We start from the raw sequence: 19,439 nt of genomic DNA, 5'->3' as shown, positions 1-19,439 counted from the left end.
TGCTAAAACATTATGTCAGACTTTAAACAGATCAACTTCAGCTTTAAGAATGTCAAAGTCCTGTAGAAATTAGAAAATCCTTTACCTCAGTTGTAAATCTCCCTTGTGTCAGGTTTTTTTTTGTTTTGTTTTGTTTTAAGCCTTTGTTTTTTTCATATAAAACCTGTAGTTTAGGTATCCTCCTCACTTGTATATAGATTTATGAAGGTAGTCATTTTCAGTAATTTTCAGCTTTTTCTAGGCCCTGTAATGTAGCTATAGACATATAGCTACAGGGATACAGGTAAATGCCAGCCTGATGATGACTGGCATGTAGGCAAATTATTCTCACAGTTAGAACTATTTTCAGGTTTGATTTTCATCTAATGTCACAAGCACATTTTCTACACTGGGCTACTTTTCTGTCAAGGCCATAGTAACACATGGAAGTCATCCAAAGCTTATTCACTTGACAGTTCAAATACTGGAAAAAGCCTCTTGTGGCAGAGCTTTTTGAGATCTTTTTTTTTCTTTCACAAAATCAAAACAAATTATGCAACAGAGCACACTACTTTTACAAGGAAACAGAGGAGATGTTTTCATACAGTTGAACTTATGGTCGATGGCAGTGCCACCTTACTAACAATTCTTACATAAATAATTATTTCTAATTCAAATATATTTTGAATAAGAAGTGCATTTGATTCCCAAAAATAGATAACCCTTACTATTCACTGATCTTTGTATGCCTCCATGCCAACAAAATATGGACATATTATCTGTATTTTAGCGGTGATCTGCACGTTCATTTGCATCTTTCCTAGTGTGAGATAGCTCCATCCCAGGGGAGGATCCAGGCAGGCATACCCTGCAGCCCATGAACATGAGGAATGCCCTACGGAAGGAACGGTTGAAGAAACCATACAGGAAGGGATTTAGAGATGAGTTTATATATCCTAGCCACAAAAATATATCCCAGACAACCACTTCTGTGGTGTAGTCAATAAATGGGTCCACAATGTTGACTGTAAAGAACGGCAGCCAGAAGATTAGGAAAACTCCCATGATGATACCCAAAGTTTTTGCTGCCTTTCCCTCCCTCCTCATAGTGTTTCTGTGTCTTTGTTTCTTGCTTGAGTCTTTGCCCACTCCAGCAGCCATCTGGCTTTCCATGGCGCTGATCTGTCTGGCCTGCCGTTTGGCAGCTTTGAAGATCTTCCAGTAGGCTACTAGCATGATGGCCATTGGCAAGTAGAAGGCTACCACTGAAGCCATGACAGCATAAATACGATTGACCAAGAACACGCATACATCTTTAGGGAGCAAAATGTCCACACCGGCAATATGAAGACCGAGCATTATGGGGCCAAAGGAAATGAGCATGGGAACAGCCCAACATACCACAATGAGGAGAGCTACCCGACTGCGAGACATCTTTAAAGAGTAAACTAGTGGATTGCAGACAGCATAGTAGCGGTCAAAGGCAATGCAGCTGAGGTGGAATATGGAGGCAGTGCAAAGCATAACATCGAGGCTCGAGTGAAGCTGACAAAAAAGGGTACCAAAGTACCAGCATCCCTCCACAGTCCGAATCATACTATAAGGCATCACTACCAGGCCAACGAGGCAGTCAGCCACTGCCAAGGACATGACAAAGGAATTCGTGGGTGACTGCAACTGCTTAAAGTAGGCGATGGACAAAACCACCAGGAAATTCCCCACCACTGTGCAGGCTATGCCAACAGAGAGGAAGGCATACAGGAAAATGCGAGAGGCCTGGTTCCTTAGTGTAGTGCAGGACTGAAGTTCAATCTGAAGAGATGTGTTAGCATCTCCAAGCAATCCAAAGCTGCTGTTATCCATGCTCCAATCAAACCTGTCAAAACACACAGATACAGTTGTAAGTAACGAGTGTTTTTGTTTGACATTGCAGTAAGTGACGCATTTCAAAGGCACTTTGCTTATACTCTTGTGCTTCATTAACAGTAAAAAAGTGGACAAACCACCCAGAATTCTATTTGTTTCAGAATGAACTTCTGCTCCAACTTGTCATTAATTTATTTCTAAACTGTAAGCGTTAGTTTGACATACAAATCACAGAAGAGTGTGGGGTGGAAAAGCTGTTGTTATGATGTGGCTGCCTTATCTAAAATGTCATCTTTTGCTTGGTGTAGTGAGATAAACCAGATGTTCTTGTTCTTTCCATCAACACAGAACTTGATATCATGATGAGAACGATGTATTATTTGTTTTTGCACTTCTTTTCTAAACCAAGAAAAAAAAAATCTAAAGTTTCAGAAAGCACCTTAAGTAGCTTGAGGAGTTCACCAGATTAACATAATCATTTATCACAAAATGCACGAGAAGTTTGTAGGAATATTAGTAATTAATTTTATTTCACAAATGTGTTTGCCTCTGGGAACATTTATGTATTTATTAAATTTGGAATTCAGACATTGCACATTAAAGTATGTCACACAGCTGAACACATATGACAGCAACGAACAGAATATTATTACATTCAAAGTGCCAGTGGTGTGAACAAGGAGCAGACGTTCCAGCTGATTTGGAACAGATTTTAATGAACACCACAGGGACTGTGCAGTGATGGCAAAGTGAAGCTGAGTGAAAATGTAGGTTTTTGTTTTGGCTTGAAGAGCTGTAAAGATGAAATGACACAGATCATCACGGCTATCAGTGTCAATGAAGTCAAAGTAAAATAAATAAATATATTCATTTAAACCGAAGACATATATTTCACACTCATCCAGTTTTCAAAATTGTATTTATGTGTAAATTATTTTTTGTAATAAATGCTATTCATATTAGGCTATTCATTCAGTGAAAGCAGGTGAAAGTGCCCTTTCCTCTGCAACACTTCCCTCTTCAGGGAGGCAGAGGGCACTTTGGCACTGAGCAAAAAAGGTAAGGGTGCGCACACACAAACGTCACTGTTCCCTTTCATCCTTCTAATTTTTTGGTTACAAGCACCATGTCTGCAAGAAACATACAATTATAATAAAAAATACACTTTCTTTTTCACCATTATCCACAAAATCATCTTCATAAATTCAGTTTGGTTATTTAAACTGCCTGTACATAATAATTGGTGCAATATCAGCGCAAAAGCTTACATAACGTCTTCCTGTCAAGCTTAAATTGCCAACTATAATTTAGTGCTTACAAAATTCTTTGTATGTTTGTAAAATTTGATGCCAGGTAATAATTAAAATATCTTAATATCCATGTCTCTTAATATTTTTTTCTTTGTGGTTACATCCTTTGCAATGAAATACCAAAGAAAACAATACTATAAGTATAATTCTGGTGTTCACATTGAAATGTAATATAAAAAATCAAAGCAGGTAGTTTCAATTTTTTTATTAGGGGCTATAATACCTGCAATTATGCTAAAGCCACATTTAATGCACTGTAAATTGTGTAGGATTATACATCTTTCCATCTGGTTTTACCAAGAGCCACTCAGTTAATTTGACTCCAGAAATCTTATTCAAAGACGTAAGCATTTCAAATGTGATCTTTTGAATTCACTTTAAAATCAGAGATTTGTTTATTGCACTGGTTAACATCAGGCAGTTCCACAAAAATGTGTAAACAATGTCACTCACCTGTGTAGAAGAGAGACGATCGTCTGTCCTCATGTCTGTATCATACTGCAGGTCTGACAACCTTGGTTCTACACAGAGATGAGAGGGATGGGAGAGGTGGGAAGTGGGCTGTAATGAACACATGCAACAATAATCACAGTAAAAAATACAGTCTGCTGCCAAGTCCCCTGCCAAATCAGTTCCAATGACTATAGAAAGAGCACGACGCTTACATTTTGCAATTTTATGGTGACACTGTCATTCTTATTGTGGTACAGCATGTTGACATGACTTTGAAATTAGTACATCTGTACAGTAATGCGTGAAAAATCATGTTGGAGGAAATTATTCTTGACACCAACCTATTGTAAGCACCTAACCCTTTGAGACTATAGACTGTGGTACGTAATACATTACAGGACACAATTTTTTTTTCCAGAAAAATCCCTTGCCATGATATTTTGTGCAGATATTCACAGTCCTCAGAGGACTAATCCTGACTTTGGTGATCCTCTGACTTTCCTTGTAGCACGACTTGCAGGGTGACATTTTTTGATTTTTTTAAAAAAATGCCTCACCAACTGTTGGATGGGGTACCATGATATTTGATTCAGATATTTATGTCCCCCTCAGGATGAATGGTAATAACTTCACCAGGCATGGGGAGTTTGCGAGCAGTATAACTCAAAAACTTACAGCTTACATGCTGTGAGAACCATCTTTGACTGCTATAATTGTTGTGTGAGAAACTATATTCTGTAGAAAATAACACATTTTGAAAGCATCAAATCAAAGGTAGCATGAACCACCAGCTGCACAGTCACTGACTTCTACTTAGACAGTGGAAAAAACAATGGTTGTATGTCACATAAGTGTTGTATTTATCCAGGAAAGAAATTACATGCAAAAAATGCTCAATTCTTGTTATGTGTTGTTTGTTTTGACATAATGTTGAGAGAAAAAGAAATAAGGACAAAAAAATTACTCAGAGAGGAAATGTTTGACTGCAACACTTCATTTCTTTTCTTAGTACATATAATGAAGTAAGCATATGCTGACAGCAAACACATTTTAAATTAGCTTTGCATTGGTACAGATTCACTTTCTACATACCCCTGAAACAGTGCTCATCATCCCTTTCATGATGTGTTTCATGTGTGCTGTAGAGCACAGCCAGTCCGACTGAGCTTGAATACCTTGGGCCTCAGCCAGTGACAGACGTATCTCAAGTGTTTCGGATGTGTTCTAATTAAACATGGGGGATTTTTAATGAGGGGTGCAATAAAAGGCACATTGGCTCAATAACTAGTGTTTTTTCAGACCAGTCATTCATATGTGTAATACAAGTGTGCTTTACAGACAGGGTAGACTGGCGGCACATCTGTTCTTTTGTTTCTGAAAGAGGAGTGAGCAGAGGTTGATTCCCGTGCTTTGTTGCATTTGCTGGAGGACAAATAGAGTGACCTATCTTGTATGATTACACATTTCATTATCAACATTGTACTCCTGACTAATGGTACTATATGACTCTCCAGATTTATTTTCTATCACGTGGACTTAGTATGAATTTGCAATCGTTTCTCCTTGAATTTGTGTTATACAAAAAATATGTACTAATAAATAAAATATATACTAAAAATTTGCTACGATAAAATATATTTAAAGAGAAACATAATGCTGACCAGATTAGATTGCAGAGATGTTTTTCGTGAAAAAAACTGAAATGTTTGAAATGTCTCTGAATGTATCTGCAAAATGTTTCATATATACAGTATGTTTAATTTCAGTTGCATCCTAAGTCAGTGAAGGAGTTTATGTTTCTACATCTGTCAAAACTTCTGTTCCTGCCAGTGTTGCCAACTTTGTTTCTTTCAAAATCTTGGGTTTGTCAACTTTTAAGACCCCTCAACAAAATATCAGCTTGGCAGAATGAGCTGTGAGTGATGACCAATCACTAATCACCATTGTTTAACTTTATGGGAACTCCTTTGTTTTTGATTATCTAACTATTGACTATTGATTTATCAATTTGACTATTGAATCTTTTTTTTCCCTCAAAAAAGTTTATTCCTAGGTCCAGTAGAGCTATTCGTATGGAGCAATCATAAAGAGTTTTTTAAATTTGAGGTGGCTTGATGAGATGTAACAGTCAAGGCTAAATAGTTACGTTTAGCTTATCTTCATTTTTTACTTCCACTTGTAAAAGTCTTGCACGTGTAAATATTTACATTATGATGACGCCAATAAGTAAATTAGCCACACCTGGCCACTTTTTGAGAATGATTTAGTCACTTTTCATAATAGTTGGTAACATAATCTTTTTTCTTTTTTTTTTTCAAACGGGCAGATTAGCCACTAGAAACGTGTAATATTTTTTTAAACAGTGGGTCTTTAGTATCAAACATTGGTAAACAAAAGCAGCTTCTCATTTTGAGTTGGCACCTGTGCATTTTGTTGGCTAAAATATGAACAGAAACCAGCAGACTTTAACTGTAGGTACGATCAGCTAACACAAACGCTTACATTTTAATATTTCCAGCTAACCTGTTTTTAAAAAAGAAGCCTCTAAAATGCTTTCAATAATGTACCACATCTTACCCTCAGAAGAAGATGCTGTACATGCTCACTGCTGACCCCATCTGGTGACCAAGCAACCCGTCCTTATCTACAGTTGCATACCCTAATAACTAACAGTGTGGATAGGTAAGTGTAAGTGTATGTGTATATGTATTTGAGACTGTAGGCTATTTGACTACAGCCATGTCAATAAAATCTCTTTGAATTTGAAAATGTGTATATTAAGGTTTTGATAGGAATTGACTGATGCTCCACTCTCCTTTCAGGTAAAGTCTGTTTTATTTGTATGCCCCAAAATCACAAATTTGCTTAACAATCTGCACAGAATACAGTACCCTCTTCCAGGCTCTGTTCGAGAGTCATCACATTAGGTTCAGTCATCACTGTATGATACAGATGGCTCTGTAAAGGTAATTTGCAGTTTTACTGGATCATTAGTACATTGATTAGTTGACCATTAAAAGCCATATAATAATTACTACTAACTTTAATCAATTAACTACTGTAGTTATTATGATCTTTATAGTGTATAGATTGAATGTGTCTTTAAGTGAAAAATATCTACAACAAGGGCAAGAAAAAAAGTGCATGAACACCTCCATAACAGTAATTTCAGTTTTAATTTCTGATTCTTAGGGTATTATGTGAGGGACTGCAAAAAGCCCATATGAACTATGAACTTCTTCTCATTGATCCCTGTTTTTTCCATTTAAAATTGTTCTCTCTGGCTATTTCTTTAATTGAAGCTAAGTCATGGACATAGCTAGCGGTAATATGAGGCCTTGACTAACAGAGTGCACCAAAGTATAAATAAAACATTTCAGGGATGAAAGCAGTTTACACACACACACACACACACGCCAATATGAATCATCCTCAGGGCAATGCAGCCCTCTTCTGGTGTATCATTCTTATTGCATATATATTATGAGAACATGGCAAAGCACCCTCAATAGAAGTCACTGGATTGCACATTCATTATTAGTAATATCATGTATGCAATATTGTGTATGCACAAACTACACAAGTAAGGGCGTCTTTACAACCCCAAACCATAACCCTCACACAATTAGTCATGAAAGAAATAATAAATAACATAAACTTAAACATCCACTTGTAATTTTCAACCATCTCTATCAGCTTGCTTGTTCTAACATGTTTGTATACAGTATTCAACTTGTCATGGTTCTAGGAGTCTCATATGCAGGATGCAGTCATGTGTTATACAATGAGAAATGCATAGATAAAAAGTAAAAAATTGGTACAAGGGTCCAATTCGAAATTAAAGCAAAGATCTTTAAGACACGGGATGTGAGAACATTTATATGCAAATACATATATATATCTTCTGTATTGCATATATATATATATATATATGTTTGTGACTGTGATTGTGGGGTATCAATTGTGGGTATCAATTTACCATTATCTTCCGATGAAGTGATTTTCAGAACCAGATAGAATTGCACATGACGTGCAGAATCTTGCCAGGATGCGTTTCTTGATAAGGTTCTCAGTTGTCCCAAAGCCAAGTTTTCCACTCATCCTTCCATGTTCACATCATGATGTAGTTGTTTAAATACCCTTGAAATCTACTAAGTCTCAGCAATGATCATAAACCTTGTTGTTGACATTACAAATGCATTTTTTTTAAAGGTTCAGTTTCAGTCAGTCATCACAAAAAACTGATATAAAACATATCCATACCACTAATTCTGAATATTCAAATCTCTCAACTATGAAGATCTCCTTCAGTTATCCTCTTCAGTTAAAAATGAGATCAACCAGAATTAAAGGTTGGCCTAAGACAGAATGTGAATCAGTGTTCTCCAGCATCAAGATTATGTTATCTCCACACCTTCAGCATTTGGGACCACCCTTGACACTTGCTCCTTCATTCACCCTGAAAAATGTTTTTGCTTTAAATAAATATTTAGTACATTATCCTCTTTTTATCCTGTTTTGAAAACCTTAACAATGCCACAATGACAAATAGCGTATAGAGAAGCCTTTAGAAAAAAAATGCATTGAATGGCAATTATAACAAAAATGCTGAATCAAATATAGATATTTTTTTATCCTAAAAACTGTATGATTGGTACTTCAAATAAAATGTAAATAAAATATAATTAAAACACGAGTGATTGCAACATCAAATGTGGAAAATACTGAAAAACATGGTCAATCTTTGACACACAGCACATATCTTTTTACCCATGTTTACCCATTGTATTGGTAAAGTTCATAATGTACATTTATGTCTTTTGTTTTTCATTCATTGCTACTTGATTTTTTTCCACACTGGATAACAAAGTAAAAGCTATTGGCCAAGTCAAAGTATCTGCTTTGGATACTGACTATAAGTCCATGAGCAACTGTGCCATAGTCAGCAGTGTTAGTGAAAAGACAGCATATAAGCCCATCATGGGCCGAGGAGGACCGCTTGATGCTGATGTTGCCTCTGAAATATTAGAAAAAGCATAGATATGAAGTCAGTGAAATTCTCTGGATTAAAAGTAACTTTGCAAATTCAACATGAAGGCTAAAAATAAAGCTACATCCCAACCTTGAGCCCTGAATTTACTCTTACTTTTAGAAACTATCAGGGCACAAATGACATATGAACATGCATTTATTTATTTGGCAGATTAACAAGTTTAAACCATAAATATATAAAGTTCCAAATTAAACTAATAACTTACGTGCAGATACACTGCCTGATATTATGTTCAGGGAGGTGGAGTTGCTGGTAAGTTCACTGCTGAATTGTGAAGTTGCACTGCTTGCGGAAGGAACTGAAGTTTTGTCTTTGAACACAAGAGTCATGTCGACAACCACTGATCCGCTCCTACAGTGACAAAGAGTGAGAGTAACACTTTATAAAAGCAAGTGACCAGCACATGTCTGGCAAAAATTAGTCAGTGATTGAAATTTAGTCTTACCTGAATGCGTTAACGATGGAGCGAAGGAAAGATGATCCATACAGGCTGCTGGCCACTTTGTTTATCTAAAAGAGAACATATCAATTTAATATAAAACAAATGGTCAACCACCAATGAGCAGCCTACCACAAATTCAAATTTCTCAACTGGCCTTAGGGAAGGGGTGTTGCTAACATTTAAAGACACTGGAGAATGAGTTGTACTGGGATGTGGGCAGAGTCTGCCTTTAGGGAACGTTGATAACTTGAAGCCGATAAAAATAGAAAAACAGACCTTCTAATATAATGAAATAGTCACAAAACATGGCTAGTGTATGTTCAAGTACAGCAACAGCTCTATAATTTGGAGAATTTTATTACAGGCTTAGGCTTTTTAAAGCTATTTTCTCAGGCATTTTTCAACTTTATTAGATGGAGGACAGTGAAGTAAGAAATGCAGGGACATAAAGCAGGGGAATGACATACGAGTCTGGCCACCCAAGAGTCCAAACAGGACCCTCACTGCTCAGGGCTTTTGATCACATGGGCCACCCCACTATATGCTTAATTGACAATATTGCACAAATGTTTTTTGGGTTTTCTCGCCTTCTTATTACAGCTTTATTGAATTAATTAGATTTTTTTCTTTTGTGTAAAACACCCAATGTAAAATGGATAAATCTGATACTCTATGTATGTTTAGAGGTTGCCAAACTGTATATGTTTATCATAGCCTTCATTTTCTTAATTTTCTTGCAAGATCAACAAAAGGTTATCCTGAGTGTACTACCAAAATATTAGGAAAATTATGAAAAAAACAGAGTAACACAAATTTCAGAACAATATTTGCTTTCTTTGTTCCTCAATGGAAAAGTGTGCATGCAGTTCAGATGTTTTTTTTTCCCAAATGCAATATTTGCTAAATATTTGAAAGTTTCAAAGACTTCTGCTGTTACATTTTGAAGATGTTTCTATGCCTGATGATGCACATGGAATGTACAAAGATCTCTGTTTTTTTGCTGTTGAAGGTTTTGTTGTTTGGAATACACTGTTATGTGCGCAGACATCTCACCTCTGATCAGTTTTGTGGCTCAAGTCTGAAACCCCATTGACCATTTCAGTTTGCCCCGAGTAGAAATTTTTTGTTGTAAAAACTTACCTCACTGACCACTGTTGCAGCTAAAGACTGAAATGCAGCTGAGGATGAGTTGGACAGATCTGATGTAAATGTTTGGTTGAGACTGAACTGAAGACCCAGAGTTCCCTCAGTGGATGTAGCTGGATTTGTTGATGCAGAGGTGGCCGAAGTAGATGGTACAGCAGTGGAAGGAGCTGTTGAGGCTGCTGTTGCATTAGGAGCAGCAGTCGGAGCGGCTGTAACATTGGGAGCAGCAGTTGGAGCAGCTGTAACATTGGGAGCAGCAGTTGGAGCAGCAGTAGGGGCTGCTGTTGCATTGGGAGCAGCAGTTGGAGCAGCTGTAACATTGGGAGCAGCAGTTGGAGCAGCTGTAACATTGGGAGCAGCAGTTGGAGCAGCAGTAGGGGCCGCTGTTGCATTGGGAGCAGCAGTTGGAGCAGCTGTAACGTTTGGAGCAGCAGTTGGAGCAGCAGTAGGGGCTGCTGTTGCATTAGGAGCTCCAGTCGAAGCAACAGTAATATTCAGAGCTGTAAATATAAATGTAAACTGCGATTAGGAATAATCCAGGTGAGTGATGCTGAAGTTATATTACATTTAAAAACATTACATTGCTTCCTACTAAGTAAAACCAACTGGTAGGGATGTACAGACTTTGGGAGACTGCATTGCCAGTAGTTGGCATAGTGGAGATTGGTTATGAAGTGATGTTGCAGTCTGGCTTTCATCAGCGACACTTACACTTCTCAGGTTCATAAATAACCTCTTAATGAGTGCTGGGGAGTGCACTGCTTCTCGATCTGAGCGCTACATTCAAGCTACTGACCATGGTATCCATTTTGACACTCTAATCCACTGGGTTGGCATTTGTAGAATACCTCTTGATTGGTATTTATTGGATCTATTTTTTTGGCCCCCATTATACCTCGGGTTATTATGCTTCAGCGCACTGACTGGTTAAATATGGTGTGCCACAAGGTTTAGTTCTGGAGTTAACTCTCTTCTCCATTCTTCGTCATCATTCAAAATTCTTGATTGTATTTTCAGTGCTATGAGCTACAACCAGTTGTAACTTTTGGTAACCCTCTATTGCGGTGACCCTGACAGCTCAATGCACTGCAACTTAAGAAAACATGTGCATGAAGAAAACATCTTCATCAGTTTCACAACACATGTGCTGCAAATACTCACATCACATACAAACAATTGTGAACATTAAACTAAAAAACAAAAAAAACAAGAATAATTCTGTTTCTAACTGAGGAAGAATTATAAGTTACATTCAGAAATAATAAGAATGATTTGTGCATTATAATGTCTTGAGTCTGCAACGCAGCTCTGCCTGGTGAGGAGATGCAATTCTAGTGAGCACCATGAAATCTAAAATAGCTGTTTGCCTGTTTTGGTTACCTGACTGACTTGATACTTTCTGACTTCACAAGTACTGTTATATCTGGCAAAAACAGTAGCTACAGGTCTGTGCTCTTGAACTTCTCTGAGCTAGCGTACAGCCTGAGATCCCTGTGAAGAGCCGTCTCAGCTTTTCAGTCCCCACTAAGGACTAAATGTGACAAGGTTTTTCCTGTAAGGGTCTCATTGAAGATATGAAGCTACCAGACATACTGTAATGATGTTCTTTAAAATCTCTTTAAAATTAACTGAATACTGAATATTAATTAATATAGTCATTGAAATTCTCTTGATTAAAAGTAACTTTGCAAGTTCAACATGAAGGCTAAGAATAAAGCTACATCCCAACCTTGAGCCCTGATTTCACTTTTACATTTAGAAATCACCACATTACAAACATGACATATGAACATGCATTAAATTATTGACGGATTAATAAATGTAAACCACGAATTCATAAAGTTTGAAATAATATTAATAGCTTACATGTAGATATACTGCTGGATATTATGTTCAGGGAGGTGGAGTTGCTGGTAAGTTCACTGCTGAATTGTGAAGTTGCATTGCTCGTGGAAGGAACTGAAGTTTTGTCTTTGAACACAAGGGTCATGTCGACAACCACTGATCCGCTCCTACAGTGACAAAGAGTGAGAGTAACACTTTATAAAAGCAAGTGACCAGCACATGTCTGGCAAAAATTAGTCAGTGATTGAAATTTAGTCTTACCTGAATGCGTTAACGATGGAGCGAAGGAAAGATGATCCATACAGGCTGCTGGCCACTTTGTTTATCTAAAAGAGAACATATCAATTTAATATAAAACAAATGATCAACCACCAATGAGCAGCCTACCACAAATTCAAATTTCTCAACTGGCCTTAGGGAAGGGGTGTTGCTAACATTTAAAGACACTGGAGAATGAGTTGTACTGGGATGTGGGCAGAGTCTGCCTTTAGGGAACGTTGATAACTTGAAGCCGATAAAAACAGAAAAACAGACCTTCTAATCTAATGAAATAGTCACAAAACAAGGCTAGCATATATTCAAGTCCAGCAACAGCTCTATAAGCTTTTACTACAGGCTTACTTTCTTTTAAGCTATTTTTGCAGCATTTTTCACTGTTATTATATAACACAGGGAAGATGGAAATATGGGGACAGAAAGCAGGGCAATTGCACTAATGGGTCACCCCCCTAAATGCTTAAATGACAATATTGTACATATCTGTTTTGCCTTCTTATGACAGCTTTACTGGATTAATTTGATATTTATTCTTTTGTGTAAAAGACCCAATTTAAAAAAGCAGGATAAATCTGACACTTTTTTTAAAGATGATATCCTGTGTTTACCAGAGTTATTAAGGCTTGCAAACTTTGTGCTACAGAAACCAATTCACTATCAAAACATTCAGCTTTCTTGGGCCATTTATGCTTGTATTTTTCTGTCTTCTAGTATTTATCATTTCTGAAATATTCAGCTTTTTAGTAAAACATTTTGCCATTCCAATGAATTGAGAGGATGTTCAAATCTTGGAAAACTTTAACTTGAACTTCAGCTCCCTCTGCAAACTTTCAGCAACAGACTTCATTTCAACGTTAGATGGGTCTCAAGACTTTCAGCTATTAAGCTTGTTATCAGCTTTTTGATATCTTATACGGTTTTTGTTTTAACGCAGTAAGTGAAGTTAAGTTTTAGGCTTTTTTCTGACAGTTCTGGAGTTTATTATGGGTGTGTATTGCATGAGGCTAGAGTGGGTGGCATCACAGCTACAGTGTCTCCCCACTGTAGCTGTGACGTTGCCCACTCTGGCTTTGAAACTGGACTGAAAAAATTCTGTTTAACTCATCCCCACAGTCACGAATTTCACTCTGAACATATATTTTTTTTCCTGGACGCAGGAAAATGTGTTTTCTTCAAGACAATATGTTTAAGTACAGAGACTTATAGAATTTGAATTATGAACCTCTGAGTGATGAGAGTACCGTCCAACTGTCTATCAAACAGGAAAACCCTTTTTTTAAAAACTGTTTACACACTTTTTTTACTCTAGAAACACCAAAACACAAAGATGTGTACAGGAAGATCTTGTGGTGGTGAAGTGTAAAAAATCTTGCTGATATGAGTTATGGTCTCTTATTAAATGGCAGGAGTTTGAGAGGTGTGCTGAGCCATTTCTCCTTTAGGTCTGTCTTAGCCCAAAGGCAAGGCAGGCAGCTGCTTGGGGTCCCCAAGGGCTGACAAACTTAACTCCACAGCAATGTCTTAGAATGCAACTCCCTCCCCCTTAAGCAACTAAAGGGCAATTTGCAATGACATCTCAGTAGGAAACCTTACTAAATGAGCCCCATGTCATTCCCTGAATAATTTGCAATGACATCTTAGAAGCAGTGTTGCCAACTGTTTTCAGTAAAGCACATACTGCAAGACTATTACCACTTTTAATCTAAATAAATAAACTAAACTGACTGTAACTACCTATGTTCAAGCAGTCCCTCAGGTACCCAGGGCCATTTTCCTAAAGACTTCAATACAATCGGACTTCAGAGGAGTCGCCCACTCATGGTCATTAGATATAATAGACAGACCTGGAGTCTATGTCCATTTTTTAGTCAAACCAAATTTGGCTGAATTGTATACACTGAATCTATGAATACAACTGCCAAGTTTCATGCACTTTCACTCCTAGAGGGAGCTGTTGTAATAAAACAAATATGCATAATATAAATCTCTACTGCTCTGAGATAGCAATGGCTAAAAAAATGGTTTCACTATTAAAATGTCAAGCATGACTAGGCTATATTTGCTTGTAAACAGCACAGAAATATTGTTTAAGTCATTCTAGTTGTGACAAATATCTCAGATTTTTTGTTGTTGAAGGTTTTGTTGTTTGGAATACACTGTTATGTGCGCAGACATCTCACCTCTGATCAGTTTTGTGGCTCAAGTCTGAAACCCCATTGACCATTTCAGTTTGCCCCGAGTAGAAATTTTTTGTTGTAAAAACTTACCTCACTGACCACTGTTGCAGCTAAAGACTGAAATGCAGCTGAGGATGAGTCGGACAGATCTGATGTAAATGTTTGGTTGAGACTGAACTGAAGACCCAGAGTTCCCTCAGTGGATGTAGCTGGATTTGTTGACGCAGTGGTGGCTGCTGTAGATGCTGCAGTGGTGAAAGGAGCTGTAGGGGCCGCTGTTGCATTAGGAGCAGCAGTTGGAGCAGTTGTAGGGGCCGCTGTTGCATTAGGAGCCGCAGTTGGAGCAGCTGTAACATTGTGAGAAGCAGTGGGGGCCGTTGTTGCATTAGAAGCTGCAGTTGGAGCATCTGTTATATTTGGAGCTGTTGATATAAATATAAACTGCGGTTAGGAATAATGCAGGTTGATGCTGATGTTGTATTATATTTGAAAACATTAAATTTTGTCTATAGAGTAAAATCAGCTCATAAGAATAAAAAAAAAAAAAATCTAAATTTAGACTGTGGGAGACTGCATTACCAGTACGTGGTATGAGGGAAATTGGTGGTGAGGTAATTTTAGCTGGTGGTGAGGTTGCCATTGACTCAATTGTTTTGATTAAGCTAATTAAATAAAACATTTTTCCTCACAACCGATTAATGTCTATAACTTATGATTGGTTTCAGGCACAATATTCCATATTGTACACATGGTGTTACAGTTGTTGGGTCTTGTTCTATTAACTGGTACTGGTGATTAGATACATTGTTAGGTAACAGTATTTACTGACAGTATAAACTAAAAAGAGTAAAATTTCATGAATTGGTTGTGTCATGATCATACCTGGTGAGGGAGTTGTGGCTGGGGCTTCAGTTGGTGCCAACACAACTGAAAATGAATATCAAATAAATGTTGTCTTTTAATATATTCTTGGCATAATACATTCAGTATTTGCTTGCAATAATCAAGCACAATTTAGCATTTGATAATGATATAAAGTCTTACCTTCTGCAACAATAGATGATGTGTTGACATTGAGGGAAAAATTAGAACTGGAAGCAGCAGTCTTCAAAGTTTGAACTGCAGAACTGGCATTTGGTTGTGTAGTTGCATTATTGAATATCAGCTCAGCATCTACCACAACGGATCCTTGACTGTAACAGAAATATTGTTTAAGTCATTTTTTTAGTGCTGTAACCTTATTTGGCTTTTGTGGCCATCATTGTTTAAACTAAGTCTAGTTTAAGCTAAGACTAGACCAATATAGTAGCTAACATGCATAAACAACTTAAAAGAAATAATCTGGCTAGCAATGTTGCATACCTGAAGCCACTGATGACAGTTCGGTTGAAGTTAGATCCAAATCTTTGTGAATAGACTGAGTTCAGCTGTGAGAGAATTTTATAAAGAAAAAAAGTTACAAACTATCAGAATCTCTCAGAACAACTTGATTTGTAGTGACCCTTCCTTTGAAGAGGACAAGCTGAGGCAAACCCATAGACTGTAAATAAGGATGAACATAAACTCCTTGTCATCATCCATAGGTTTCTGCAGAGCGATTTTGAAGCTTGAAGTGGGCAGCATCACCATCACCATCTTGCCTGTTAAGCCTTAATAAAATTTAAATGGATGCGTTATATAAAAATTCATCCCCTGTACAGTTGTCCTGAAAGGGGAAATTAGCTTTAAAGAACAAAACGGTTGTCTGTACCAGGCTTTAACTTGTTTATTTCTGCTGTAACACTGGACATTTTAACATTGGAGTCTATGGGGATTGACTCACTCTTGGAGTCACCCTCAAGTGGCCATTTGAAAAAGTGCAGTTTTTGGCACTTCGCTGTTGGCTAAATTTTTCAGCCTCAGAGGCTGCTGATTGCCCAACCCATACCAGTTTAATCCCTCACAGCATATCAGAGTCACCAGATCCCCTCACTATAGCGATGAAGCATTCAGGCCTATACTGTTTTCTTGGTGTACGGCACACATGCACTTGCCCACTTGTCGAGAACATGATGACATACAACACATCTGATCCAATCACTTTTTTCCACATCTCTGTGGACGTGTGCCTATAGTTTTTCCACCACTGAACTTTCAAGTGCGCACTCAGCTTTGTAATGAAGACTTTATGCACTGCAACCCTACCATAACATCCCTAAGTCAATAGACTGTTCTTGCTGACACAGTCTGATCATGTACTGCACTGCCATTCTCAGTCACCTGAGGAAGAGTTGCACTTCTGTTTTTCGTTAAATGTTGCCATAATCCATGGGCATCAACATTATCATTGATGAAAATGCCAGCCCCAATTTACTGTAAGTTCCATACACATGCCCATGCAGGGCATACGCATTCATTACATTTCTCCACTCATTTAAACAAGTTTTTCTTTTAATTTGGCACCCGACTCTATGAACTTACCGCTGTGGTCACTGTGTCTTTTAATTGGTTGAACTCTGGTGAAGATTTGTTTGTCAGCTGTGGTGTAAAAGTTTGCTGCAACTTGAATCCCAGCTTAATTTTTGGCTCTGTCGGTGAGGCAGCTGTTGTGGTTGCAGCTGGAGTGCCAATAGTTGTGATTCCTGGTGCTGCTGATGTACCATTTACAGGAGAAGAGCTTGCATTTCCTAGAAATGTGTTAAACATTTATTGGTGGACATAAATGGGTTAACAAATACAGCTATTGCACTCAGTGGTAGCAATGCTATGGATATATATGTTGCAAACTGAGGAATTTTGCATTTGGAAGACAATGCATTACCTGGAAGTGGCATTGTGGTTACTGGAGTTGGTGAGGTTGCATTGACTGGTGGTGATGTCATGTTGACTGGTGGTAAAGTTACATTGATTGGTGGTGAGGTTGCGTTGACTGGTGATGAGGTTGCGTTGACTGGTGATGAGGTTGCATTGACTGGAAATGAAGTCATGTTGAAAGGTGGAGAGGTTACGCTGACTGGTGAGGTCATGTTGTTTGGTGGTGAGGTTGCATTGACTGGTGATGAGGTTGCATTGACTGCTGGTGAGGTCATGTTGTTTGGTGGTGAGGTTATACTGACTAGCAGTGAGTTTGCATTGATTGGTGGCAAAATTGTTTTGATTAAGTTAATTAAATAAGTCCTTCAAAACTACTCAGTCTTTATAACGGCCATTTAAAGGCAGAAGATTTCATATTGCATGGGTGTTAGTAAAGTCATTGAGTCCTTTTGATTAGATACTTGTGTCACATGTTTACTGGAAATCAGGTTGTCATAACAGAAAGCTACACTGAATTGTAATAATTATATTGCATTTGTATTATGAAATGATGAAATGACATTTACTGAGAGTGTAAACTTGAAAACAGTGAAAATGTCATGGAGTGGTTGTGTCATGATAATACCTGCTGAGGGAGTTGTATTCATCAGTGTTGAAGGTGCAACTGTGGCTGGGGCTTCAGTTGGTGCCAACACAACTGAAAATGAATATCAAATAAATGTTGTCTTTTAATATATTCTTGGCATAATACATTCAGTATTTGCTTGCAATAATCAAGCACAAAATGTAGCATTTGATAATGATATAAAGTCTTACCTTCTGCAACAATAGATGATGTATTGACATTGAGGGAAAAATTAGAACTGGAAGCAGCAGCCTTCAAAGTTTGAGCCGCAGAACTGACATTTGGTTGTGTAGTTGCATTATTGAATATCAGCTCAGCATCTACCACAACAGATCCTTGACTGTAACAGAAATATTGTTTAAGTCATTTTAAATGTTGTAATTTAATTTGGGCATTATGGCTATTGTCAATCAGCTAAGACTCCATGACAAGGATGACTGATATATTTCTAAATGAAAATGCTATATATACTATGCTATAAATCCATTCACAAACATCTGAACATTATTTTGTATTATTAACATGTATGAACATAAATGAAACCATACAATATATACAAATAATTAAAACATTTCTTTCCAATTCCATTAAAAACCAAAGACAAATTAATACATTAGCACAGAGCATCAGTAACTTTAAAAAGTACAATAACAAGCAGGGTATTATACCTGAAGCTGTTGATGACAGTTCGATTGAAGCTAGGTCCAAACTTTTGTGAATAGACTGTGTTGAGCTGTGAATGAATTGTATAATATATATATATATTTATATGTACATACATTTTAAGACATGAAGGATCTTTTTCTATTGTCTGTTTTAAATACATACATTTTTTCATGCAATTTCAATAGAGTTTTAAAAGAAGTTACATTTTTTATTCTGTCAAATGATGACGACAGCCTTTTTTCTAACAAGCTAAAGTTAACATTTATAAATACTTTGGTTAGCCCAATTTTAAATTAACTGTTTTTGTATGAATATTGAATATCCAATTACCTACTACAATGTTTTGACACTACAAAAGTCAAAATTATATCTAGTTTGAGGATCTTGTGGAAAACTTTCTTAAGGAAAGTTTCTTTTGAAGTCCTGTCATCGGAAATTTTCATTAATTATTTGGGATATGAAAAAAATAAGCAACAAAACAAAAAGCAATAGAACAATAGAAAAGTAGAATACATATACAAACTTACCGCTGTGGTTACTGAGTCTTTTAATTGATTGAACTCTGGTGAAGATTTGTTTGTCAGCTGTGGTGTAAAGGTTTGCTGCAACTTGAATCCCAGCTTAATTTTTGGCTCTGTTGGTGAGGCAGCTGTTGTGGTTGCAGCTGGAGTGCCAATAGTTGTGATTCCTGGTGCTGCTGATGTACCATTTACAGGAGAAGAGCTTGCATTTCCTAGAAATGTGTTAAATATTTATTGGTGGACATAAATGGGTTAACAAATACAGATATTACACTCAGTGGTATCAA

General features: G+C 37.2%; 2 protein-coding genes across 3 annotated transcripts in view; both read right to left on the bottom strand.

Moving 5' to 3' along the window:
* On the bottom strand, nucleotides 1-6,276 carry LOC139636703 (5-hydroxytryptamine receptor 4). The gene is made up of 2 exons (XM_071504974.1): nucleotides 3,609-6,276; nucleotides 1-1,855 (listed from the first exon to the last, which is right to left on the bottom strand). Exon 2 carries the CDS (start codon nucleotides 1,840-1,842, stop codon nucleotides 766-768), a length of 1,077 nt encoding a protein of 358 aa, XP_071361075.1. The 5' UTR covers nucleotides 1,843-1,855; nucleotides 3,609-6,276; the 3' UTR covers nucleotides 1-765.
* Nucleotides 6,277-6,419: 143 nt separating this feature from the next.
* Nucleotides 6,420-19,439, bottom strand: part of LOC139636702 (mucin-2-like) — a 33,673-nt gene continuing 20,653 nt past the window's right edge. For both annotated transcript variants that reach the window (XM_071504973.1, XM_071504972.1), the window contains 11 exons: nucleotides 19,159-19,364; nucleotides 15,910-15,974; nucleotides 15,592-15,740; nucleotides 15,430-15,474; nucleotides 14,638-14,969; nucleotides 12,356-12,420; nucleotides 12,116-12,261; nucleotides 10,244-10,749; nucleotides 9,107-9,171; nucleotides 8,867-9,012; nucleotides 6,420-8,625 (listed from right to left, as the gene is read on the bottom strand). In XM_071504973.1, coding sequence (XP_071361074.1) covers nucleotides 8,522-8,625; nucleotides 8,867-9,012; nucleotides 9,107-9,171; nucleotides 10,244-10,749; nucleotides 12,116-12,261; nucleotides 12,356-12,420; nucleotides 14,638-14,969; nucleotides 15,430-15,474; nucleotides 15,592-15,740; nucleotides 15,910-15,974; nucleotides 19,159-19,364 — 1,829 coding nt within the window. In that variant the 3' untranslated portion in view covers nucleotides 6,420-8,521. The remainder of the gene's footprint in view (nucleotides 8,626-8,866; nucleotides 9,013-9,106; nucleotides 9,172-10,243; nucleotides 10,750-12,115; nucleotides 12,262-12,355; nucleotides 12,421-14,637; nucleotides 14,970-15,429; nucleotides 15,475-15,591; nucleotides 15,741-15,909; nucleotides 15,975-19,158; nucleotides 19,365-19,439) is intronic.

This window comes from Trachinotus anak, unplaced genomic scaffold (genome assembly GCF_046630095.1).
Source record: "Trachinotus anak isolate AG129_WGS33_773 ecotype Australia unplaced genomic scaffold, CSIRO_AGI_Tana_v1 ptg000019l, whole genome shotgun sequence".
NCBI lineage: Eukaryota > Metazoa > Chordata > Actinopteri > Carangiformes > Carangidae > Trachinotus > Trachinotus anak.
The sequence above is the reverse complement of the archived record's forward strand: the minus strand, read 5'-3'. Positions and strand labels throughout refer to the sequence as shown.

Bases quoted from the DNA above. Each gene is read 5' to 3' on its own strand.
- LOC139636703 (XM_071504974.1), bottom strand. From the start codon at position 1,842: ATGGATAACAGCAGCTTTGGATTGCTTGGAGATGCTAACACATCTCTT.